The following is a 26,783-nucleotide window of genomic DNA, read 5'->3' as shown; positions in this document are numbered from 1 at the left end:
TGTCTGAGCTTCTCCCATATTACCCAGCCCAGCAGACTTGTAGTGTTGTTATTCCTGAGGAAAACTCTATCATTGTCGTGCATGTCGTGTAAGTACAAATCACTCCAAAGCACTACGATCGGACAGTTGAAGCTATTCAACCCGATCCGATCAAGCTTATTGATCTCCTTTCCTCTAAAACGTGTTGTTGATGTCCTGACTGTGATCACACAGACACACACTAGTACAGACACACATCATGTTGTTGACATACATTTACTGTGTTTTCTTTCTCTCATTATAGTGGACCAAGATGGAGTGTGAGTGGAAGCCAGACGAACAGGGGCTCCAGCAGATCCTGCAGCTGCTCAGGGAGTCCCAGTCCCCGGACACGTCCACGCAGAGATCCGTCCAGCAAGTATCCTTTTTCCCCGGGATAGATCAGTGTTTAGTGGCCCCACACAGTCGCACTCACAGTTCACACACACGGGCGATCATGGATCGGTGGTCGGTGTGTGTGTATGGTACAGTACTGTATGCTTATGCTATTGCTATTGCTATTGCGAGTGCAGTGGTTTTCAACCCTTTTCACATCAAGGTCCTTTATTTATTCGGCATTTGAGCCATGGACCAACAGGCAACAGTGGATGAAATTTAGCCTCTCATATCCAAGATATTATGTTATCGTTGGATAAGATTTTGTCCACCATTCGCTTCCTTTGATGTTGGTACCATACAGGAGAGATAACAGGCAAAACGTTGAGCAAAATAGCAATTCTTCTACATTCTCTAATTGCGTAGACTTCTTGTAAATTAGGCTGTAGTCTGTAATGCATATGTTAAACAAACAGTCATTTAGCTCTTGAGAATGTACTGTACAATGGACCCGTAAAGGTCTATAAGGGTCCATTTGGTTACCAATTACTCCATCATTTAGCCGTGGAGTATATATGGACCACCTGGAACCTCCTCAGGGACCAATGGTGGTCGCCGGACCAGGCGCCACTGATTGAAAACCACTGCTAATAGTGTGTGACACCGCATCATTCTGGCCTAGTAACAAGCTAACGGTAACGGCGATGGTTATAGTGTCGTTATGGTGCACAAGCCCGGCGTGTGTGTTGAACCAAAATGATATCAAATCATGTCATGTTGTGTCGAGTGCCACGCAAATGATTAGGTTACCACTATCAGACAGAATGCTGAGCCCGCCTATAGGTGCTGTTGACATGGGTGGGCTGACTGACTGGCTGTTGCACCCGGTGCACCCATATAGACATATAGCGTGTGCTTATTATTGTGTAGTTACACCCAGTGTTGGAAAGAAAGTACTCAATTTCTTTACATAAAGGACCACTTCACCTCTGGGACAACCAGATCTTATTTTATTGATTGATTGATTGATTGATTGATTGATTGATTGATTGAAGAATGTATTAGAAGATTGCAATAGAAACAAGCACAGTTTCATGACAGTACAAATCACTGGTAAAAGGAGATCCTAGAAAGCCGAGGCTTATTTCCACAGGAACCACACTTTAAGTATCTCATATAACATTGAAAGACAGACGGATAGAACATAGTACTTTATCTAGGATAATATCAATTTCAGAAGCAGAAAAGGCATAACATCAAATACAAAGGCATGGGGCTTAGTCTATTTACAAGTCACGGGTAGCAGCCGCTTGAAGGTGACTTTTCATACCGATTTTGAAGGAGGTTAGGGATTTGCTCTCCTTTAAGGCTTGTGGGAGGGCGTTCCACATGTTGATGGTGTAGCAGGAGAACGAGTTAGAGCCTTGTTTAGTGTTAAATCTACATTGATGATGATTAGTGGAGCTGCCTCTGGTGTTGTGATCATGAACATCCTTGACCTTTAAGAAGTAGTTTGTCAGGTATGGGTATCTTGGAGGTGTAGTGTATCTTGTCTATATTTGATGATAGAATTGACTTCATCTCGGTTTAGCCTACCTGTGATGCTAGTTCACTGAGGCACTTCACAGTCTCTCATGCATTTGATGTGTATGTGTTTAGTTTGATTATTCTAAGTCGTTCTGGATAAGAATGTCTGCTAAATGCCTGATTGTAAATTGTAAATATGGCCGCCATATATTGAACCGATGTCGTTCTACCTACCTAGAAGTGAGAGAATATGCTAAAAGTAGTGTACCGTCCAGACTAGTGTTACATTGTAATCACCTGCCAAGTGTTACATTATATATTTGTGTATCATCCATCTCACACTGTCCACACAAATGAAAACATGAGACTTGGACAGGAAATTCTCGGTCACGAGTGAACGTAATGTGGTTTTCTATCAAATGACAACTTCACCACAAAGTATTTAACGTTCAAATTTTTTTTAGGTAAGATGTCATTTTTTTGGTTTCAGATATATTCTCAACGAGCCTGATTAGATGTCCCCAAGTCATTCAGTTTACATGTGATCGCTGTGATTTAAAATACTAAATATTTATACCTATTAAAAGGCCTGAATACATACCTTACATTGTTATGCCAATGTTACAATAATTAAAAGGATGTGTAATTAGTGATCCTCCAAATCACTCAGTATCATAATGTATAGTGCCATTTTGTGAGGGATTTAAATTAAATTAAGAAATGAACAATTTCACAAATCACAGTGAGTTGAAATTAACTTACAGACCTACAGCACAGACTTTACCTACGATTTTGGGTCTTAGCCTTCATTTACAGATCCTAAGAAAATCCACATAGAGTGCATTTTTAGCCCATCACACCGTGCGTCTGTGACCGTTGTCTAATGTGGGCAATGTCAAGTGACTTAGTCTGTTTATTTAGTTAATTCTTAAGTAAGACGTTTTATTTTTCTCGTTTCATTTAATATTTGATTTTGGCATTTTTTGCTTTACTTTCCATATAAAGAGCATAGAGAGACAGGAAACAGAGAGAGTGGAGAACACTTCAAGACCGGAGTTGGATTCAAACTCGGTGCCATGGCATTGGTCCGAAGGTTCATTAGTCCGAAGGTTCATTAGTCTGAATTTGTTAAGAATACTATGCCCAACCCTAACCCTAACCTCAGTAACCCTAACTAAATTCGGACTAATGAACCTTCGGACTAATGAACCTTCGGACTAATGAACCTTCGGACTTATGGGCAGTCCCCTCAAACTCGGGGATAAAAAAAGGAGTGGACCAAGTATAAAGCCCCGGGGGTCCTCCTCGGACACCAACGAGCACAAGGGTTTAAGTGGTTAAGATATTATTTAGGGAAATTAGGGCTCTTTAGACAGGACACTAGTGTAGTTAGACAGGAAAGGGATAAGAAATAGGAAGAGACCTGCCAGCTATGACAGGACCCAGACTTGAACTCAGCTGCTCAGTGCACTAAGTGTCTGTGCCGCCAGGCACCCTGCTGTAGACCACATCACGAGACCATGTCAAGACCAATGTAGGGCTCCATGTTATATTGCAGTGTTTCTCAACCACTGTGCCTGGGGACCTTTGGTGTGCCCCCGAGAAGGGTCAAGTGTGCCCCTTGAAACTGCTTGAAAGCCAGTATTGTATTTATCATTTTAAAAATGATTTAAACTAGTAAAAACAGCCGATCTACAAACACACAACGCCGTGTGAGGTGTTGTGTGCTTGTAGATCTGCTGTTTTCACTACTGTTGTGTGACAGCCTTGTATGATGAAGCAGGGCTTTACTTTGCGAAGAAACATACACATGTGAAACTTGGAGATACAAGGTTTCTTCCCGACAGTGACGATATTTACACCCCCGTATTATGTTGGTATATGCCCATGGATTCTTGGGACATGAAAAGTGTGCCCATGCAGAAAAAAGGTTGAGAAACACTGTTACCGGTATATTGATATCAGGCGGTGGTGTAACTAAGTACATTTACTGAAGTACTGTACATCCCAAAATGTTTTTGTAAGCCTTTTTTCCTTTTCACCCCAGTATCAATTATCTAATGTAAACTTTTACTTCTACTCCACTATACATCTCAGATTCAATAATTGTACTTTTATTCCACTACATTTATTTGAAAACTTTAGTTACTAGTTACTTTGCAGATATAAGTTATATTATTATAAAACATACATAAACCAATTTAGCCCTATTTTATACCGTGGCTATTTGAAAATAACCGATCTACAAGCTCACAGCGCGTCGAATCGCGTTGTGAGCCGTCCCAAAATGAAGGATCACCCTAAACGTTTTTGTATTCGTTCTGGGATGCTGTTTCTTGTTTTAATATCTGAATTGTTTTAGCCCAGTTCATTGAACTTATAGCGGTCACCAGACTGCAGAGTGTCTGATCATATGGCTATGTGAGACTAGACAATGAGAGATTGTGTTGATGGAACTTAACGATGAAAAGTGAAAAGAAAAACTGTTGCATGCTCTCCTGCTCTATTTCAAGTGTCTTCCTCAACCCTTGCTACAGAGACTCGAGCAGCTGAACCAGTATCCAGACTTCAACAACTATTTAATATTTGTTCTCACCAAGTTGAAATCAGAAGGTATGTTTTACTTACCCTCAGGTTATTGTCTATAATGCATTAATGAATTGGAGCTGAAAAGTGTACAGTTAAGCCCTTTGCACACAGGACAGTTGCGTTTCTTCCGTTTGCTGTATGAATAAAACGCATTGGATTTGGTGTGCAGTGCTGTGCGGAATCTGCGCTGCGGATCCCAAAAGGAGTCATAAAAGGAGTGATGAGTTTTTTACCGCATGCGACAAGACGCACAAATCAAAATGGTTTCGATCGAGAAAAAAACGCACGGCCGCAGCCACTCGTCGCACGGCTAATTCGGATCCGGTGTGCATGAGGTCATAGAGAATAATTGTTTTCTTAAAAAAAGAATTAAATTGTCCGTTTTATCCATGCGGATAAACGCGCCTGTGTGCAAAGGGCTTTAGTTGCTGCAGTTGGTTATTTTTTTTATTCATAATGTTCAGTGTACGACAATGTATGAAGCGCGATTATTTGAGCGGCAATTAATCGTCAAGTGAAATGACATAATCGTGACAGCCCTAGCTGCAGTGTGGCTGACATTGGTGTTCCCAGGCTGAGACCTATCTGGTGGGTTTAAATGTGTTTTTGTGCAAGCTCCTATTTGTTATTTCCAGAAAGGAGAAAGAAAGAGGGGGTGGGATTGTAGGACGAGAGCAAGGGGGGGAAAAAGACAAATCAACAAAAGATTTCTACATACAGTATATACTAATATATACTGTATATATTGTATATACCAGGGGTCTTCAATGTTTTCAGGCAAAGGACCCCTTAGTTGAGAGAAAGATGAAGCAGGGACCCCCACAACCTGTTCATAGATAGTTTCATTGTTTGACAGCACAATCAACAGTGTATTTTGGATTCATGTTAATGTGTGTTTTCAGATATTTAACCACTTCAACACTTGACCTTTCACTGTACTTAGTCTGCTCTTTTGCCTCTCCAAAGCTCTTTGCCAAACATAGCTGATCTACAAGCTCACAACATGTTTTCATGTTTTTTATTGTTGGTAGTGGTAATGGTGTAAATGTCTACATGTACTTGTCTTGTTCCTTGTTTTTGTCGGAGCTGCAACACATTATGTACTGAAACCAAATACCACCAACCTGGTTGGGTGGCAATAAAAGTAACTTGAACTTGAACGCCTCGCAGCGCGAGGCGTTGTGACTGAGCTTGTAGATCTGCTATTTTTGGCTAAAGTTCTTAGAATATGGACGCTAGGGTTCAAGTGGTTAATAATAAGAAAGGGGGAAAAAAACAAGTTCCTATCACACAAAGATTTGGAGGACCCCCTTTAGTAACTCTGAGGACCCCCTAGGGGTCCCGGACCCCCTGTTGAAGACCCCTGCTGTATACTATACTATACACAGTATTAGACATTTAGACCTGGAACCCCTATAAGTAACTATACCTTTCAATCAGGGGACCCCTTTTGGGTTAGTTGTTGCTATTAGTCAGGGACCCAGTCCCCAAAATTGGAGAGGACCTGTGATGTTCTGCCGTACTTTTTATTTCTGTTTTATCTATTAGTTTGGTCATTAAGGTCCACAGAATGAGAGGCCTGCTCTGCCGGAAAGTTCGCGAAAAAAAGTTAGAGGCATTTTTGTGTAATAAAGCCTTAATTTTTTGACCCTGTGATATGAACTAGGTTTCCTTTCTTAAAGTGCTCATTAAGTTGTATAGAATGTCAATAAATCATTCCCAGATACACAGAACACATGTGTGAACAACACCAAGTCAAGAAATAATCTCCCAAAGCCTTTCCAAATGATTTATAGCCATTTTATGTACAAAAATGTACCCGTTTCTTGCATTTTTCCCAATAACTTTATCTTTACTTCAATTGTAATCAACTTTGCCATGGCTTATGACATCAGGCAATGTTTCATCCTTTTCAGCAATCTTTATAGTTATTCCACACAAAATATTATTAAAATCAAGCCTAAATTAAAGGAACTGTGGTGATTTTATTACCCTTATGCTCCAGATTTCTGGCAGAAAAAGACCTGTACCCCCTCAAAAAACAAAACAAACATGTAACACAACAAATCCAAGTATTGTTTCATCACAAACAGCTGTTATCTTATACAGTATATGAATTGATAAAACAGGAAATTAAACATTTAGCTGAATAAAATCAAGATTATGATATCTAATATCACGAAAATGAAAATAACTAACGATTAACTCATTCACTGTCACTGTCCTCAAGTATGAGTTCAACTCGTGAACATTTGTTGGGGACCCCAGTGCAGAGACATGCAATTACACACTTGGCCCCGGCTCTTGCACATGAGCATCCTCTGGTACACTTGCCCTTCTTGCAGTGGCAGTATTTGGTGTGTTTATATTCTGCAGGTTTGGCATCCTTCAGCATCATGGTTGCCACTAGCTTACCACTGACAAGCTCTCTCCCAAAGTTGGTTGCAACAGGGTAAATTGGCTGAGATGTGTGTGCTCGTTTACATACAGCCAACTGATGCAGGGCTCTGTAAAGGTGTAATTGGAAGGCATCTTCAGTAGGTGGAAGACAACGTATGTCTCCTTTGATGTTGCCAAAAAGATGAGCTCGCAGTGCTCGCAGTACAACATCTGCACCACGAACGGGCTGTAGTTGTGGCTACTGACACAGATGTGATCATGATGTGCATATACTACATCACACACATGGATGGCCTACATGAGTTATGGGTAAAGAAGATGGACACTTACCTACCTGCTCATGCAATTGTGGATGCCCTGGCAGTGAAGTATGATGTTGAAGCTTTAGATCTTTCATGCATACTCCTCAGCAGCTACATACTGACTGGATGTGACACAGTGAGCTATCTTTACAGAAGAGGAAAAAGGCGTGCCTACAAAACTGCTGTTGAGCACCCAAAAGTCCTTCTGCCTCTGTGCCGATATGGAGACTCTGGGGAAAGTCTGGAAGTTACAGAAGATGTTGTGACGGCGGCTAGACGATACATGGTTTCACTGTATGATAGGAGTGATTTCAGTGGTAATCTGGATGCACTGCGAGCTCATCTTTTTGGCAACATCAAAGGAGACATACGTTGTCTTCCACCTACTGAAGATGCCTTCCAATTACACCTTTACAGAGCCCTGCATCAGTTGGCTGTATGTAAACGAGCACACACGTCTCAGCCAACTTATCCTGTTGCAACCAACTTTGGGAGAGAGCTTGTCAGTGGTAAGCTAGTGGCAACCATGATGCTGAAGGATGCCAAACCTGCAGAATATAAACGCACCAAATACTGCCACTGCAAGAAGAGCAAGTGTACCAGAGGATGCTCATGTGCAAGAGCCGATGTCAAGTGTGTAATTGCATGTCTCTGCACTGGGGACCCCAACAAATGTTCACGAGTTGAACTCATACTTGAGGACAGTGACAGTGAATGAGTTAATCGTTAGTTATTTTCATTTTCGTAATATTAGATATCATAATCTTGATTTTATTCAGCTAAATGTTTAATTTCCTGTTTTATCAATTCATATACTGTATAAGATAACAGCTGTTTATGATAAAACAATACTTGAATTTGTTGTGTTACATGTTTGTTTTGTTTTTTGAGGGGGTACAGGTTTTTTCTGCCAGAAATTTGGAGCATAAGGGTAATAAAATCACCACAGTTCCTTTAATTTAGGCTTGATTTTAATAATATTTTGTGTGGAATAACTATAAAGATTGCTGAAAAGGATGAAACATTGCCTGATGCCATAAGCCATGGCAAAGTTGATTACAATTGAAGTAAAGATAAAATTATTGGGAAAAATGCAAGAAATGGGTACATTTTTGTACATAAAATGGCTATAAATCATTTGGAAAGGCTTTGGGAGATTATTTCTTGACTTGGTGTTGTTCACACATGTGTTCTGTGTATCTGGGAATGATTTATTGACATTCTACACAACTTAATGAGCACTTTAAGAAAGGAAACCTAGTTCATATCACAGGGTCAAAAAATGAAGGCTTTATTACACAAAAATGCCTCTAACTTTTTTTCGCGAACTTTCCGGCAGAGCAGGCCTCTCATTCTGTGGACCTTAATGACCAAACTAATAGATAAAACAGAAATAAAAAGTACGGCAGAAAATCACAGGTACCCCTCTTTTCTTTGAGCTTTTGGCCATGTGGGTCCCCGACTATATGTAACATCCTTTTTTTGTAATTTTTTAATAAAAGTTTTTCAGAAAACATAGGTCAGGATTTAGAATCAGCCTCAGGTCTAAATGGGTTAAGGTGCAAAAATAATATCAGAAAATAAATATCTGTGCGTTGTACACAAGATTAAGGTGCCAGTGCATCTTCGTCACAGAAGATGTGGCTCTAGGAATGTGGGTCACTCTAATTTAAAACCCAATGCCCAGCTTCACTCAGCTCTTCCATTGGTCTCAATCAAATCTTCTACCCCAGTGGTTCTCAAAGTGGATTCCAGGGACTCTGTGAGTTCCTTTAGGCGGGTCAAAATTCACCCATACAAGTCTGTAACTCTGACAGTGTACAAATGGAACCAAATGAACCCTAACGGGTTAATGTGGTTCCATTTGTACACTGTCAGAGTTAAGGGGAGACCTTGACATTTGAATGTTTGAGAAACACTGTTCTACACAATGCAGAGGCAAAGGGGACGCCACAAATCCAACAAATGTCCCCATTTTGTTGCAGAAATCTGGGGGCTTTGTGGGGTGGCTTTCCGGTAGGACATGGCCAAAATGTGGTTGTCCTACCGGATATCTTTCTAGCAAAATAGATGTACAGTAAAGTACGGGGTACTGTAGTGTTTTGTGAGCTCGTCGAGCTGCTATTTGTTGAACAATATTGATGAATGGTGACAACCTCTCCTATGGGGGTCGCTGCAACAAAATATCTTCAAATGAGGTTCCGTGGCCAAATGCAAATACCAAATGTTGAGAACCGCTGCTTAGCGTACAGTACGGTACCTTCAAAAGGTGGTGGTGGCACAAATGAGGAAAGTTGAACCTTATGTCGTAGAAAATCTATTTCTCCTGCAGCTTCCTCGGGTCTTGATGACTGCAACCCACAACTTGCACAGCCCTGGGTAGGCCACCCGGCCTGGCAGAGATATGCCCTCTACAGAGCCTCCCTTTATAGTTGTTTTATACTTTAAAAGAATATGTTTTATGTTGAATTCATTTTTCAGTTCCCTGATTTCTTCCTTGTCCATTAGATGAACCAACGAGATCCCTGAGTGGATTGATCCTGAAGAACAATGTGAAAGCCCACTATCAGAACTTCCCCAATGGCGTGTCTGAATTCATCAAGAGCGAATGCCTTCAGAACATCGGCGACTCCTCTCCCCTCATCCGGGCAACTGTAGGTGAGCAACAACATCCAGTTCCAGCTCCTTTGATTATGGCGTCTGGTCCTCCTCACATGCCCTTACTTATGTGGAGGTGAGCTGAGTTGGGGCGGGGAGGTTAGAGAGATTTATTTTATATTAACCTCATACACTGGGCTATGGAGTGGAACTAGCCAATCGGTTGTAAGCTGTCTATCCTGCATATGGGATCTACTTCTAGCATAACAGACCGTGTTAAGTACTTTTACTTAAGTACTGTACTTAAGTACAATTTTGAGGTATCTGTACTTTACTTGAGTATTTCCAATTTCTAATACTTACTAATACTACATTTTTTGAAAACCTTAGCTACTAGTTACTTTGCAGATATACATTATAATATAAAAAAAAACATATATTTACCACTTTAGCCTTATTTTATCCCTTGGCTATTTGAAAATAGCCGATCTACAAGTTCACAACGCGTCGCAATGCGACGCGTTGTAGATCTGCTATTTTCAAACATTTTGTACTTTTACTTTTGGCACTTTAAGTACATTTTGATGCCAATACTTTCATACTTTTACTCAAGTACATTTTGAATTCAGGACTTTTACTTGTAATGGAGTAGTTCTATATTGCTGTATTGATACTTTTACTTAAGTATAAAATGTGAGTACTTTTTACAATACCGCGTGTGTAATTAGACAACAGTTTTACAATACCTAAGGTTGTTTCTGAAACTGAGGAGGACCATGTGTTTCATGATGCTGTTTCATGATCCATGAACCCCACCTTGGGGCCCTAGTAAGTCTGACTTTTCCCACCAGTCTGACGCCCATGTCTACTCTGTCCTCTCACAGGCATCCTCATCACCACTATCGCCTCCAAGGGAGAGCTACAGAACTGGCCAGACCTTCTGCCCAAGCTCTGCCAGCTGCTGGACTCTGAGGACTACAACACATGCGAGGTAAGGCCTGATTCATAATACATCCGCTTTGAAAACTGGGCTTGTTATGACTTAACCCATTCAGGCCTAGAACTATTGAATGCTTTAAAGGGCCACTTCACCTCTGGTACAACCAGATCTTATTTTTTTGTTGTTTGGGACACAATCAACACAATCCTGAGTTATTCTTTGTGTTCGATCTGTGTTTTGAGATATTTTAGTATTTCAGCTGTGCTAGTGATGCGTTTTGCATCATATGATGCAGCATGATGATGCAAAATGCATCATATGATGCAAAATGCATCACTAGCACAGCTGAAATAATAAAATATCTCAAAACACAGATTGAATACAACAAATTACTCAGGATTGTGTTGATTGTGTCCCAAACAACAATACAATAAGATCTAGTTGTCCCAGAGGTGAAGTGGCCCTTTAACTAGTAGAAAAATATTTTTGAAAAAGTCGTGAAAATGTGTGCAAATCTTTGAATATATGTATTTTCTACGGTTTCTTGGGCTGGATATGGCAGCTTGGAACGGTTGTTCAAGTGTAGCTAAACTTGGCATGTTAGTAAACGTGCCACAATTAACAATAATGCATTGTACCTGTGCAGCTGACCTGCGGAACCTGGGAATATACCATCTTGTCAAGATGGGGAGAATAATTATAATACCTTGTTAAAGTGACCATTTTGTTAAATGTTGCATTTGTAGTTATTTTACTGTAATTTAACAACATAATTACCAGCACAGATAGACAAAGATACATTCATGGATTTATATTTAAAAGTAACTTTTATTTTACCCCTGGACCCAGGGTATGGCAGCTGCATACCCCTGCCATACCCAATTGACGCCCCTGGCTGTCCATGAAAATGTTTGACCACATGGAAGTGGTTCTGCGGTCTGTCTGTCTGTCTGTCTGTCTCTCTCCCTCTCTTTCCCTCTCACACTATACATCATTGTGCCGTATGTGGTAGACAGCCATGAGCTGACAGCATGTACCAAGGCCAGATGGAGCCTGTACATGCCTCTAATGTTTGGTTTCGGTTAGCTAACAACCTACGGTAACTCTTTTCTTCAACACCTTCTCTCCTTCCTCTAGTCAAGGGTTTTTCAAAGTGGGTGACGGGGCACCCTGGGGTGCCGTGACGGCAGTCCAGGGGTGCCGCGAGATCATTTGATAATATTTGGAATTTATTTGGACACTTGAAAAAATATTTAGTATCATTTTAAACTTGAAGTACAAAGTTATTTTCAGTCAGTTCTAACCAAAATGGCTATTATCTCAATGTTTTCCTCGCAACATAATCACTAAAATATCGTCACTGTTGGGCAGAAACCTCGTATCGCCAAGTTTCAAGTGTGTACGTCTTTTGGTAAAGCAAAGCCCTGCTTCATCATACAAGACTGTTGCACAAAACTAGTGAAAACTAGTTTTCACTTGTTTAGTACATTTTATAGATGATAAATACAAAACGAACGGTTTTGGACAAGGTTTCCACCCGACGACAACAATATGCTATAAATATAAGGTGCTGGGAGTGAAAATTATAATGTAGGGGTGCCTCGGATTAAAAACATATTTATGGGGTGCCCTGAGACAAAAAGGTTTGGGAACCCCTGAGTGTACAGTAGGGATGGGATGATGAGCGATATTATCGTTTAACGTGATAAAAAACACTCGTGATAATCGTATCGTGGAGTTTTAATTTATCGTGATTCGTGATATCGTCCTCCGTCATGCACTGGGATCAATTCACCTTTTATTTGCCGAACTGCATATCCGGTACCACCTAAACCCTCTATAATTGGTAAAAGTACTTCTAATATACATACTCGATACAGTCTTTTTTCACTCTATCAAATGTCTTTGACAAAAAAAAATAGCCGATCTACAAGCTCACGACGCGTTGTGAGCTTGTAGATCGGCTATTTTTTTGGCAAATGTTCTGCCCCAGGATAATGGATTTAGATTATCGTGATAATATATCTTAAATCGCGATTTCTTTTGTCACGTCGTGATAGGAAATGTTCATATCGTTCCATCCCTAGTCTACAGTGACAGAAAGCATTGTGATAGTGAATAATGTTTGGTCCGCCGTCTTTTCTGCGCTTTACAAATGTACAATGTGATGGAGGCATTGAGCAGACGCTCTTATCTGGGGTGACTTAAAACTGTGAGATGAGAATATCAGGTTCAGGTTCAGTTTTATTGTCACACATATCCATACAGGTACAGATACAATGAAATGCTTGTGCCAGGAGCACTCTCAGCCTTATTACACAAAGACACGGTCACAGTGACCGACAGGAGTGTGGACCCACATACCATGCAGGCCACACAAGACAAGTCCCAACAACAACAATACCATACAGTGTAACAGTGTACAGTTTAAAAATGCGTACAGTGCATGTTCACCTACGTTTCACTTTCATCCCTTCGTTGAGCAACCTGACTGCCTGGGCAAAAAAACTATTACTGAAACGAGTGGTGTGCGATTTGATGCTCTGGTGGGATGGCTGCTATCTTTCATGATGTTCTGAGTCTTTTTCTTGCAGCGTGTGGTATAGATTGTATGGAGCTGTGGCAATTCTGTGCCGATAAATTTAGCAGCTCTCTACACAGGAATATGTAGAGTAAAGCACGAAGCCTAGTCCAGGGGTCATCAACAGGTCAAGGAAAGACGTCATTAACATAGCGTTCCGCCTGTAAAAAACAAAAAAATGACACCCCTGGACCTGTGTAAAACATCTTTGTGATCATTCCTCCTGCGGAAACGTATTTGGAATGCACCCGCAACCTTGAAATGGGAGACCACGTTCAGTCACTGCGTGATTTACTGTCGGCGATCACAGCGACCATAACTTGTGCGTCCTGTCCTTTTCAGCATCGCATTCTGAGCAGGTGATGCTGCAACCAACGAAAATAGCAGATCTACAGTACGAGCTCACGGTCTGTTGTGACAACGAAACGCTGTGCATACCTTATTTATATGTATTTAATAATTCTGCATTTACTGTAGGCACTAGGCAGTAGGCTTTAGTAAAAGGGGTGTATGTATTTACTTAACTGTTTATTAATGGGCTCCCTACTGTGTTAATTTTGACGACTAAAACTATGATGACAAATGTTCGTTGACTACCTTTATTCACTTGCGAAAACAAAATAAAAACTAAGCTATGATGACCTAACCTAAGACTAAATATATTGACAATTTTGTCAAAAATACTAAAATCGTATGATATTTTGTCGACCAAAACTAGAATAAAAGCAAAACATTTTAGATGACTAAAAAATGACTAAAACCAAATGCAAATGTGTTCAAAAGACTACGAATAAAACTAAATCAAAATTTGCTGTCAAAATGAACACTGGCCCGCTACAGCAGCAACTGCAACGGGTTGCTGCTGTAGTGTACGCTGTAGTGTACGCTATCGTTAGCGTGGCTATTAAAAGACTCAAGCGAATGTGTGGAATGCCAAGTGCTCAGAGAGAGAGAGAGAGAGAGCACTGACCAGTGGACGTTACAGCTCCGTTAGTTGTGATTAATGACAGCTGTGGACAGCAGGTGTGCTGCTAGTGCCCCCATGCAGTCCAAGGCCAGGTTTGTTGTCACTGAGGAGGAGGGCAAAAGAAGGCAACATGTGCTCTCTCTCTCTCTCTCTCTCTCTCTCTCTCTCTCTCTCTCTAAAAGTAAAAGTATTGGAAATTGGAAATAATCAAGTATGTACAATTACCTAAACATTTTACTTAGGTACAGTACTTAAGTAAATGTTACTTTACACCACTGGTAGACACCACAATTTTTGTAACCCATTTTTCACCCGGTGTAATCCTGGGTGCTACACTCCCTCTGCCAACCTTCCCCCGGTTGGACGTAGCTCGTGGAAGGAACACATTATTCCAACCAGTTCCTTTCCCCTCCATCAGGCGCCCCAGCTGGCCAGGGGGAGGCAGTATAGAGACCAGGATTACTGCATGTTTTTTGTGAGGGTACCTACCCTAGGGCAGTGGTTCTCAACCTTTTCAGGCCACAACCCCCAAAAGGACTAAGTTGAGGCATTACATTTTGTATAACACGGTTCTATTGTGAAAATAGCAGATCTACATGTTCACAACGCCTCGCAAACGCAAGGCGTTGTGAGCATGTAGATCAGCTATTTTCACAATTTTATCCTCTAATATTTGACAATTTGGCCAATGTTTAATATTTCATTTTAGAGGTATTAGAAAAGGTCTTGAAAGTCCTTAAATTGTCACTTTAGAAATGTGCAGATACCCAGTCTATACACTTAAACTTTATGTTGGTTTGTTTACTGTTGAGTGAGAAAACAATGTTGCACATTAAGTTAATCATCTGGCGACCCCCCAAAATAATTTGGGGCCCCCCCCTTGGGGTCCCGACCCACAGGTTGAGAACGACTGCCCTAGGGGACACGGGGAAAACTCCACACAGAAAGGCCCTTTCGCCAACCTCACCTAGGGTGTGGGCGCTGATGACACGGAGGAGAGAACAGCGTCCCCAGTGGCTACCGACTGTGCCACCGTGCCCCCGAAGAAGAGTGTTTGCTAAGCCCTCCCACCTCTTGTTGTTGTTCCTTCAGGGAGCGTTCGGGGCCCTGCAGAAGATATGCGAGGACTCTGCAGAGATCCTGGACAGTGACATCCTGGACCGTCCCCTCAACATCATGATCCCAAAGTTCCTGCAGTTCTTCAAGCACAGCAGCCCCAAAATCAGGTGGGCCGAACTCTAAAGTCTTAAGATACAGCAGATACAGGAACAATCTGTGTTGTGATCCAGCAAAAGGGGCAAAGTCAGGTGAGATGAAGGATAGACATGGACAGAGAAAGCATTGTTAATGGGAGAACAAGGTTATTATAGTTTAGCATTTTTCATTAGTTTTGTATTTTTATTTAGTTTGGACTTCATTTCAGTTTCGTTTTAGTTTTTAAAGCAGGTTTGCTAGTTTAGATTATTATTTTGTTTTGCTTATTTTTTTATTGTAATATGAAGTTGTCAGGGCAAAGAATAATAGCAACTCTACAAGCTCGCAACGTGTCACATCGTGAAGCATTGTGAGCTTGTAGATCTATTTAAATGATTAAATAGATCGCATTTCCCTGTATCCATTAATAACTAGACCAGGTCAACCTGGTTGTGCCAGACCCCCTGTCTGTCATCATCATTTATGTCATCATCATGTCATCATCATATATACCCTTTATATAGAAAACCCGGACCGACAGACATTTGCTTATGTAGGCCTACCCATTTCATGGGTCTGGCAATAATAGTAATAATAATGGAGCCTAAGCAAATACACAGCCCCACCAAAGTGAAAAAATAAGCTGCAATGCTCTTTTAATTAGATTATTGGGGATGTGCGTTGTTCTGTATGTATTAGGCCTATATTATCATTATAATCATCATCATCATCATCATCACGTCACAATCCATATTTGCTCCCGACGGGCGACGGCCCATAGAACATATGGCTTCATGGACAAGTGCATTCACGATAATAAACAAAAAGTCTGTAATACTTTTAAAATTGACTCTCTTAGCTATATCCACTTACCCCAGGCCCCTTTAAATATTATTTATCTGATGAAGAATATAGGATGTTTTGCTGGTGGTTTCTTAGGCTATTTATGATCGCAAGAAGACAATTAGTTAGTGGCCAGATCAATCTGACCTGGGCAAAGACGCACAGGAGGATAGATGAACGAGGACGTAGCGTCCAGTCGCGCTAGAATATCTTTCTCTCACCGACCTACTGGAGTTCTGTTTCGTGTGTGCTGTGTTTAGGCTGACCTAGGATCAGGTCTGTTAGCCGTGAGGCCGCGAGATGAATGAATGGCTGTGTAAGTGAGATGATAATGCTGGTCTAGGATCAGTTTAACGTGATGCTGGTCTAGGATCAGTTTAACGTGATGCGTAGCCTGCTGCCAGGATTTGAGACGCGTTGTGAGCTTGTAGATCGGCTATTTTTTGATGAGAAGGCACCCGCGACCGCGTACAAGTTAAACATGTCAAACAAACCGAAAATGACTTACCTCTGTAGTTAGAAAGTAGCCTATAAGTATTCCTTTATCCCTGACTTTTGTTTCGATCTTAATAGTATAGATTCCTTGGCAGCCTTCTTCTGCCTGTCAATCAGTTAACAGCACGCTGCACGGCTGCAGTGAGTTACATAAAAGAGGATTTTAATAATGATTAAATGGTCGGGTCTCTCGGAACCTTAGAAATAAAAGGATTTCGGGACAACATGTCACGGGTTTCGGTCTGTAAAAAAAGAATGAACGTCGGAACGGGACGGAATCGGACGAGACCGTTACGGGGCCACTCAGGTTTGGTTTTGTAATTTGATTATTGTTTCATAACAGGTCGGAATCGGTCAAAATTTGACGGTCCATTTAGTTTTCGGGACCATTTTTTGGACCTGTGAAGATCTCTAGCCTACGGTTCTTCTCAATTGAGACAGGAGTCTTACGGCCGGACTACACCAAAAAATGTGCACATACGCGCGTACTGTCCGTGAAGAGGCCCGCGTATGCGTAAACGCTCCAGGCTACACCAAGGAGGCAGTATATGTGAGGAGGACCAGATAGTCTATGTACAAAACGCATAGGCGTGCTTAAAAAATAGAACCGATCCTATTTTTAGGGAATGCGTATCCGTGGTTCGCGCTATCCGTACGCCTGGTGTAGCCAGCTGAATTGATATACATTGGCTCTATCCAAAACGCGCATACGCACTGACGCGCGCGAAACGGCTTGGTGTAGTCCGACCGTCAGTTGGGACTCGCGTGAGCGCACGCAAACACGCACACTAACGTATAGGCAGGCTACACAGATAGTCTGCACATTTATAGATTGATTAAAAAATGCGTTTATAAACGAAATAGATGTGGTGAAACATCACAAAAAGTGCCACAATAAATGGCCAGGAAGCCTGCGCTGAAAGAACATGTCACATTCTAATCGGGTTAGGTGTTTACATGGAAGGATTTTCCTTTTGATCGGGTCGTAAAAAAGTCTAGACCACCCCTCTGCATCCGATCAGAATTTAAATCGTGTTGGTTTTGATCGGGTTTATTTAGGTGTATACATGCAGAATTAGATCGGGTTTATCTAAAATCTTGTTTTTAATACGATTAGATGCGTGCATGTAAACGGGGCTATTGTGAGCTTGTAGATCAGCATTTTAAAATCACACCCAGTGTGAAGTGAGCGGTGCCTTCAGAATAAATACTAATGTATGTTGTGGCATCATAGTTTGCTTTGTGGGACATATGGACAGACATACATACACACAAAGCCAGATGTAGGAGCTGTTAGCTCCACTGAAAATTGTATCTTATTACCTCTTACACTGTGTGTGTGTGTGTGTGTGTGTGTGTGTGTGTGTGTGTGTGTGTGTGTGTGTGTGTGTGTGTGTGTGTGTGTGTGTGTGCGCGTGTGCGTGCGTGCGCGCGTGCGTGCGTGTGTTGCAGGTCTCATGCCATCGCCTGTGTTAACCAGTTCATCATCAGCAGGACCCAGGCTCTCATGTTGCACATCGATGCCTTCATTGAGGTACGCGTGAAGCAGTGCTCACAAACATGCACCACCTGCCCGGCTGAAACTCTCAACCATTGCAACTAGCGTTGGGATCCTTTAGGATTTCAACGATTCCGGTTCTTTAACAATTCCCTCTAAACCAGTGTTTCTCAAACTTTTAAATTTCAAGGTATCCCCTTAACTCGGTGTAAATGGAACCAAATGGACTTGTTAGGGTTCATTTGGTTCCATGTTACACTGTCACAGACGTTACAGACTTGTATGGGTCAATTTAAACCCTTCTAAAGGTACCCACATAGGTCCAGCACCTGACAGAAATGTGTCTTGTTATTTATATCAGATCGTATGTGTTGATGGTGACATCACCAAGAAGGATGGTCCCTCATTGGCTGTTGATGGTGACACGCCAAGTGCAGTACTTGCACTCTCTGCAGGTGCAAGTAATAACCTGCCATGGCTCACTGGAGTGGATCTTTCAGTCAAAACCGCTTAATACATATTTGAAGGCCCATGATAAAGACTTTTATGTTTTGTAAAAATCACACCCAATGTGAAGTGAGCGGTGGTCGTGCTTGCATAACGTCTTCAGACTAGGATTTTAGTCTAGGATGTACAGGCTATGCTACACACATGTTTTTCTATGGCAAAACGCTGAGGAAAAAGGCTACAGACACACGCACAGCCACTCTATGGAGCGGTTTACCACCGCTCAAAAACAGCATGACACGAAACCTTTATAAGAACGTCCACGCTAATTGTTGTCAATTGTTGTCAGACAACCATGGCAACGGTTTGAGCTGTGTTTTTCCGACGGAAAGGCATGTGGTATATCTACAAATCGGTAATAGGATTTATGCACAGCAGCCATATAGGCGAGAAATTGGGCCCCTGTCTTACTCTCTTCACAGGTGTTACCAATGATACTGATAATGATACTCTTTTCCATTTAGTGTAGAACAGTGGTTCTCACATTGTATAATTTCAAGCACCCCCATAACAGGTTCATTTGGTTCCATTTGTACACTCAGAGTTACACACCCATAAGCGGGCATTTAGAACTCCTTCAAGGAACCATGAGGGTCCCCACTCTGAGACCCAATGGCTTGGCAGAGTGTTTCCAACAAGCCAACATGCAGAATATCAGCACTCTGACTCTGTTTGACCAGAATAGAACAGAGCCTTCATTATTTAGTAGCATTGGTAACACCTGGTGAAGGAAGTTTCTTTCCATATGAACTATGGATGGGTGGTCTCAGAACCTTTCCTTGGAGCCTGTGCACCTCCAGAATCCAGATGTCCTGACCGTCCGAATCCTGGAGAAGTATGTATTATAATGTAGTCGGACAGAGCTGATCGACGGGGAAAAAATAACAGAAAAGGCAAAAAAAGATTAAACATCTATTTCCTTGTCCATAACTGTCTGTTTCCTTTGGCCAAACCAAGTCTTTGTTTTTACATTCATCCCTGATAAGAGATCAACTACAACATTCTAGTCTCTTTTTTCAGTGTAGTTCAGTTAGTTCTCTGTTCTCATTTACGGTGCTGCTTAGTTCCTGAGGGGGGATCATTGAGCGCATTCCTGTGCTCCGCTCTCTTTCCCTTCTGAATTGAAGGGATCCCTTTCAAAGGTGGGTCATCTTCTCGTCTTTCCCTCTCTTCTGTTCCATTACCTGGAAACTTGTTCACAGCCATTGTCATCTTTTAGTTCTTCCTTTGGTATGTGTGCATGGGCTTGCTGTTAATCTCTGTGGATCGAATGCATCCTCGCGACGTCAGCGATTCAGAAAGGAAGCCACGCTGTTGTTAGACCCCGTCTTGTGTCTGTTGTTGCCGGCCGTCATGGCTTCCAATTCCCACCTGATGTCGTGCGGGAGTTCCCTCTGGTCCAGAAAACATTGCATGACCACTATCTTGCATAAGGTCTTCAGACTAGGACTTAGGTCTAAAACGAACAGGTTATCGGCGGGCACGCTGTATCTGTAACCTCTATTCACAGATCTGTATCTGTATCCTCCGAATAGGATGAGAAGATCTCCCACCATGCAACCGCACATCTTAGTTATCCAACACGGGCCTTTCCCCTTGGGCTCAACTTTCTTCCAGGAGAACGTCTCTGGATTGAGCTTCCACAGATCGTTGAAGGTCCGGACCAGCTGATAGTTGTGCCCGCCAAATATGTACAGCTCTCCGTCATAGGCAAAGGCCGAATGGCACGTACGTCGTTCCGGAAGAAACTGCCCGGAAGGCATGCTCAGCCAGCAGTTGGTCTCTGTGTCAAACACGCTGATGTTGTTGTAGTCGATCTGATGGTCCCCTCGGCCCCCGAATACAAACATCTTTGTCCCGATGATGGTGGCAGAGTGATATATCGAGGCAGGTGCCAGAGTGCCTCTGGGCGTAATCAAGGACCAGTCCATTGCGGTGGTGTCCAACTTGTAGATGTCATTAGTGTAGTATTTGGTCAGCCGCTTGTATCCGCCGTATATATACATGATCGTCCCCAACACACAGGCTGAGTGGCCGCCCGTCTCCTCTGGGACGGTCCCGGAGACCTCGGGCTTGGACCATCTGTGGGTGTGGACATCAAACGCGTAAAGCACGTTGCAGTACTCGTCCGTGTACGTGCACCCTCCCCAGATGTAGATGAGGTCCTCTATAAGCACGGCCGTGTGGCCGTCGCGCATGGAGGGGACCTCCAGGGCGCCTTCTCCTCTTCCAGCTGTCACTGGGGGCAGCTTCATCCAGCGTAAAGACACTGTGTTGAAGACATGCACGTGGATCTGACTGTAGTTGTAGGTCTCTCCGTCGCAGTGCTCTCCGAAGGAATACACCTTGTGCCCCACTGCCACAGCAGCATGGACTCCTTTTGGTCCTCCTTTCAGATCGACTGTCCAGTCGTGGGGGAGTCCCACCTGCTTCAGGCGATACTTATGGACTGCTCGCTTGCATATCGCCTCCAGTCTAGGAGTCAGCTCCAAGATGTACAGGTCATTAGAACGCGTGTACGTACTGTATCCTCTGTCCACCGCAACGGACATGTATCGGTGTCCTCCCAAGAGGATGATGTGATCCCCCACCATGCAACAGCACATCTTGGTCATCCAGCACGGGCCCTCCCCCTTGGGCTCGACCCTGCTCCAGGAGAAGGTCTCCGGATTGAATTTCCACAGGTCGTTGAACGTCCGGACCAGCTGATAGTTGTGCCCACCAAATATGTACAGCTCCCCGTTATAGGCAAAGGCTGAATGGCACGTACGTCGTTCCGGGAGAAACTGTGCCGAAGGAGTCCTCAACCAGAGGTTGGCCTCGGTGTCAAACACACTGATAACGTTGTAGTCGATCTGGTGGTCCCCTCGGCCCCCAAACACAAACATCCTTGTCCCGATGATGGTGGCAGAGTGATACGTCGAAGCAGGCGCCGGAGTGCCTCCGGGCGCGAGCAAAGTCCACACCATCACGGCGGTGTCCAGCTTGTAGATGTCACTGGTGTAGCATTTGGTCAGCCGGCTGTATCCGCTATAGATAAACATGGTCCTCCCCAGCACACAGGCTGAGTGGCCTCCTGTCTCCTCGGGGACGGCCCCGGAAACCTGGGGCTTGAACCACCCGTGGGTGCCGACGGCGAACCCGTAAAGCACGTTGCAGCGCTCCTCGGCGCGCGCGCTCGGGCTCCCGCCCCAGATGTAGACGATGTCTTCTATCAGCACGGCCGTGTGGCCGTGGCGCATGGAGGGGACCTCGGGCGCCCTTTCTCCGCTGGCGTCGGTCACCGGGGGCAGCTTGGTCCACCGCTGAGACGTCGTGTTGAAGACGTGCACGTCGATCTGGTCGTATCGGCAGGTCTCCCTGTCACAGTACTCGCCGAAGGCGTACACCTTGTGCCCCACCGTCACGGCAGCATGGACCCCTTTCGGTCCTCCCTGCTGATAAAATACCCAGCTCAGCATTCTGCACACCAAAGGAGACTGCGGAACAAAGCCTTGCTCTGTGGAATGCTGTCGCGATGCGCGCGCTACCGCCTATGTCGTACAAGCGGCACGGACGTCACGCAAGGCTTGGCCAGTCCGCAGAGCCATTGGGTCGGGCTGGCCGATCGGGGAAGCTGATTGCCTGTCAATCTCCCTATGGAAAATGGATTGCCACAGCAGCCCCAGTCCAGGCAGTCTGTTCAGATAGTCACTGAAACGTTCCTCAAACATTTTCATTTCAATTACCCTGACTTTATTAGTATGGTTGCCCAACAGGGCAACACATTATAGTCCTGGGGAAACTTTATCTATTACTAGGGTAACCTTTCCGCTGCCATTTGAAATGGCAGGGATAGGGAATCAATAGGGAATCATTGTGAGTGGGAATCAATAGGGAATCAATGGGAGTGGGAATCAGTAGGGAATCAATTGGTCGAGCTTCACATGACAGTTAGCTTACTGTAGAATATAGTTAGCAACCGTCAGCAACCAGAACCACACTCGCAATTTCCACAGGGATACTCAAACTTCTGAACCTGTGGGCCACATTACAAAAATGTCATGGGGCCACGGGCCAGTTGATAAAATGACATTACTTGATAACTTTTATTTGCTTTATTTCAACATATAAGGCAAGTGCAATGTGCTTTATTTTATGGCTTGGAATTCCATTTATATTCTGTCAATGACAGAATTTGTAATCAGAGTAATTTGCTACATTTTCTCTCTTTTTAATACTTCTGTGCAAGTAGCATATTCCACACAAACACTAAAACAAACTAATGTACATTTGTCTGCTATTTGTCTGGGTTGTTGTCTATCTGTCTGCCTGCTATCAAATGGGATGACGTTAAAGATATCTGCCGCGGGCCGGAGTTTGAGTATCACTGCATTAGGCCACGGACCCCCACACCTCCGAGAGTTACCGATCATTTAGCTGGGGACCCCCCTGGAACCTTGTGTATCGGTTTGACCTAAATGTGGTTGTTAGCAAGTTAACAGGATGATGCAGTGAGACATTGTTCTTTCATCGAGCAAGCCACTAATTGCATTAGGTCATAATTTCCTTGTCTTCACCCGTGATGTTTGACACGTCACTTTGGCTAGCTCCCAAAGCACAGCGCTCTGAAATGACAAATGAGAACACTTTGAACGCTATAACACACATAAGCGTGTGCTCCGACCCCCTCAAAGTGAATGTACAAACGCATTATTAAAATAAATATTTTAATGTTGGCACACGGTCTGCTTGACCAGCTCAGTGGCCTGCTCGTGGTTAGAGTGTCCGCCCTGAGACAGGGAGGTTTGGGTTCGATCTCCGATCGTGTCATACCAAATGGGACCCAGTGCCTTCCTGCTTGGCACTCAGCATCAAGGGTTGGATTGGGGGTCCCTGCGACATACTAGTGTCATATCCAGGGGAGGTGTATAAACGCTACAGAATCAGGAGATGGGCTCCTGCCCGGTGGGCCTGCCCGGTGGGCCTCATGAGGCCCACGGTGGGCCTGCCCGGTGGGCCTCATGGCTCGGTCAAGCCATGGCAGTGGGCAGCAGCACACTAGCCTGATGCCTCATTCACACTACAGATATATAGTTGAACGTTTAGCTTGGTAATTCAATGTAATCTCAATGGAAACCAGCTTTAAAGCTTTCAAAGCTTTGTTTGGAGCGTCTCCTGTATCTTTAAAGCTGGTTTCCATTGAGATTACATTGAATTACCAAGCTAAACGTTCAACTATATATCTGTAGTGTGAATGAGGCATGAGGCTGGGGCCAGCCTAGATACTAATGCATCTAGCTAACTAACTGCAGTATCTATCATCTATCATCCCTACCTTGTTTTAACATGGCTGGGATGTCTAGCTCAGCTAGGCTAGCCGCACACAGCAACTAAGGAATGAGCAGTGCAACGTCCCCATTTAAATATTGTGCTCCAGGGACTTACAGAGAATGTTAGAGAGGCAGGGGCTGACATTTCTAAAAGGGGCTTTTGATGAAAATATCTTGCTTGATTTCTACACAGAGAGGGCAATTCTTTCAACATAATGCTGCGTTCAAGTTCAGGAGTGTTCTGACAAGGCAATTCTCTTGAATGCTGCCTTCAGGTATGGCATGGAAAGAGGGCATTTGCATTTCTTTCACCATAGTAAAAAAACTGCATTCATGGTCTGGAGAGGGCACTTTTTACAGGTGGATAAAAGGGCAGGGGCTCAAGCCCCCTTTGATGACTATGTGTGCGTGTGCCTGGTGTGCTCTATTATGAAGTGAGCATGTGATTGGTTGAGAATAGAAGCATGGAGCAGAGACCGACCAATGGTTGGCCAGCAGCAACTGCGCTGAATTCCCGGACAGAACTTGCAGTTTACAGTTAAGGCATTTAGAAGATGCTTTTAATTCAAAGCGACTTACAATAAGCAAGTAATACATCAATATAATAAGCTATGTACATCAACAACAATACAACACATGCATAGGAATATCAATCTAGAAAAAATAATAATAACATAGGTAGACCACGCACCTAATCAGTAAAAAAAAAAAAACCTTCTAAAACCTAAAAGAAATGCTATCTAGCTTTATGTGTGGTCATGGAGGGAAGGGGAGTGTTACAGTAGTGCTATGGGTTTAGGTACAGTAAGGAGTGTTACAGTAGTGCTATGGGTTTAGGTACAGTAAGGAGTGTTACAGTAGTGCTATGGGTTTAGGTGGAGTCTGAAGAGGTGAGTCTTCAGTCCACAGCGGAAGCTAGGGAGTGAGTCTGTAGTTCTAATGGAAGCTAGGGAGTGAGTCTGTAGTTCTAAGTGCGACAGGGAGTTTATTCCACAGTTTGCGGGCCAGGAGGGAAAATTGTCTAGGACGAGTGGATCTTTGTCCTGTTTTTTTTTTAGCGAGGGTTCTGTCAGCATCCCTGTGTTGGCTGATCTGAGTGAACTTGCTCTGTGCAATGTATGGTCCATGAGCCCATTTGTCGTGATAGTCCAGGTTGTACCAGGGCCGGCTGCAGGATGAAATGACTAAGGGGGCTGTTGAAAATTGTGAGGGGGCACATATTTATTATAGGCTAGTAATAATGAACATTCTTTTTATTATCTATAATACCTACAACAGATGCCAGTTTTTGGGAGCTGATAACAGCCGCTGCTACTGCACTGTGGTTTAGGTGATTTTAAATTGCTTCACCAGCTGCGGATAATAATAATCAGAAAATTATTATAGGGGGCAACTGTGTTTCAATACTGTTATTGTAATCTCTATGACAATGATAATAGTCAGCCAGTATTTGTGTTGTTTTTGATATTTTCTTGACTTTAAAGAATATAAACTGAGGGGGCACAACTTGCAACTGAGGGTGCAATGCCCCAGCAGGCCCCCCGTAGCACCGGGCCTGGGTTGTACGTTTAACACCAGTCTCTCCCTTCTCTCTCTCCTCCTCACAGAATCTGTTTGCTCTGGCAGGGGACGAGGAGGCCGAGGTGAGGAAGAACGTGTGCAGAGCGCTGGTGATGCTGCTGGAGGTCCGCATGGACCGCCTTCTGCCGCACATGCACAACATCATAGAGGTAAGCACATGCACTACATCAGGGGTGGGCAACTTTGATGATGGCGAGGGCCACTACATTTCCACCTTCACTCCAGAGGGCCACATTGCATATTGCTACGTCCTACTTTGCCATTCTAGTATCTCATACAAAAGAAGCAAAAATAGCAGATCTACAAGCTCGTATGAGCTTGTAGATCGGCTATTTTTGCTTCTTTTGAATTGGAATCCTGAATTATTTTTTGTTGTTTTTGAATTAGAATAGTGAAATGTTACATTTTTATCTAATTTCAAATGCATTTAGTTATATACTCATGTTAACTTTATGAACCTAAATACAAGTACATTGGACATAAAAAAATACATTTTAATACTACTATACTAGTCATTAAGCTACTAATATAGACTGAAGGAAATAAAGCAGGTCATGTTTGGAATTGTAACAGCTGAAATCAATAATATATCAGTATTCTGATATTAACCTGCGGGCCGCATTAAGTGAAGGTGGGGGCCGCATATGGCCCCCGGGCCGCCAGTTGCCCATGTATGCACAACATCATAGAGGTAAGCACATGCACTAGATCAGGGTTCCCCAATAGGCGGCCCGCGGGCCATTTGCGGCCTGCGGGGGGCTACTGTCTGGCCCACACCAACCCCAGTAATCATGGTGGTATAAGAGCAGCAAGAACACTAGTATATCGTCGTTGTCGGGTGGAAACCTCGTATCTCCAAATTTGTACGTTTTTTCGCAAATCATACAAGGCCGTCGCACAAAAGTAGTGAAAACAGCAGATCTACAAGTTGTAGATCGGCTGTTTTCACTAGTTCAAATTCATTTTTGAAATGATAAATTCAAAACGAACGGTTTTGGACTTACACGATTTTCACCCGACAACGACGAAAACTGTCGCTGGAGTAGCAGGAACGCCACCGTCGCCCCCTGCAATGTTGTGGCCCTTGGCTTGGTA

The 26,783-nt window shown here is 43.3% G+C and overlaps 1 protein-coding gene across 1 annotated transcript in view; it reads left to right on the top strand.

The window, feature by feature from the left end:
• The first annotated feature begins 3 nt into the window (after positions 1–3).
• The window catches only part of tnpo1 (transportin 1), a 58,627-nt gene continuing 31,847 nt past the window's right edge, over positions 4–26,783 (top strand). The window contains exons 1-8 of the mRNA XM_080742652.1: positions 4–88; positions 284–397; positions 4,419–4,494; positions 9,681–9,830; positions 10,655–10,761; positions 15,351–15,484; positions 18,243–18,324; positions 25,715–25,837. Coding sequence (XP_080598778.1) covers positions 293–397; positions 4,419–4,494; positions 9,681–9,830; positions 10,655–10,761; positions 15,351–15,484; positions 18,243–18,324; positions 25,715–25,837 — 777 coding nt within the window. The 5' untranslated portion in view covers positions 4–88; positions 284–292. The remainder of the gene's footprint in view (positions 89–283; positions 398–4,418; positions 4,495–9,680; positions 9,831–10,654; positions 10,762–15,350; positions 15,485–18,242; positions 18,325–25,714; positions 25,838–26,783) is intronic.

The sequence above is a fragment of the Nannobrachium achirus genome (genome assembly GCF_963921795.1).
Source record: "Nannobrachium achirus genome assembly, chromosome: 15".
Lineage (NCBI taxonomy): Eukaryota > Metazoa > Chordata > Actinopteri > Myctophiformes > Myctophidae > Nannobrachium > Nannobrachium achirus.
This window is presented reverse-complemented; position numbering and strand designations above follow the sequence as displayed.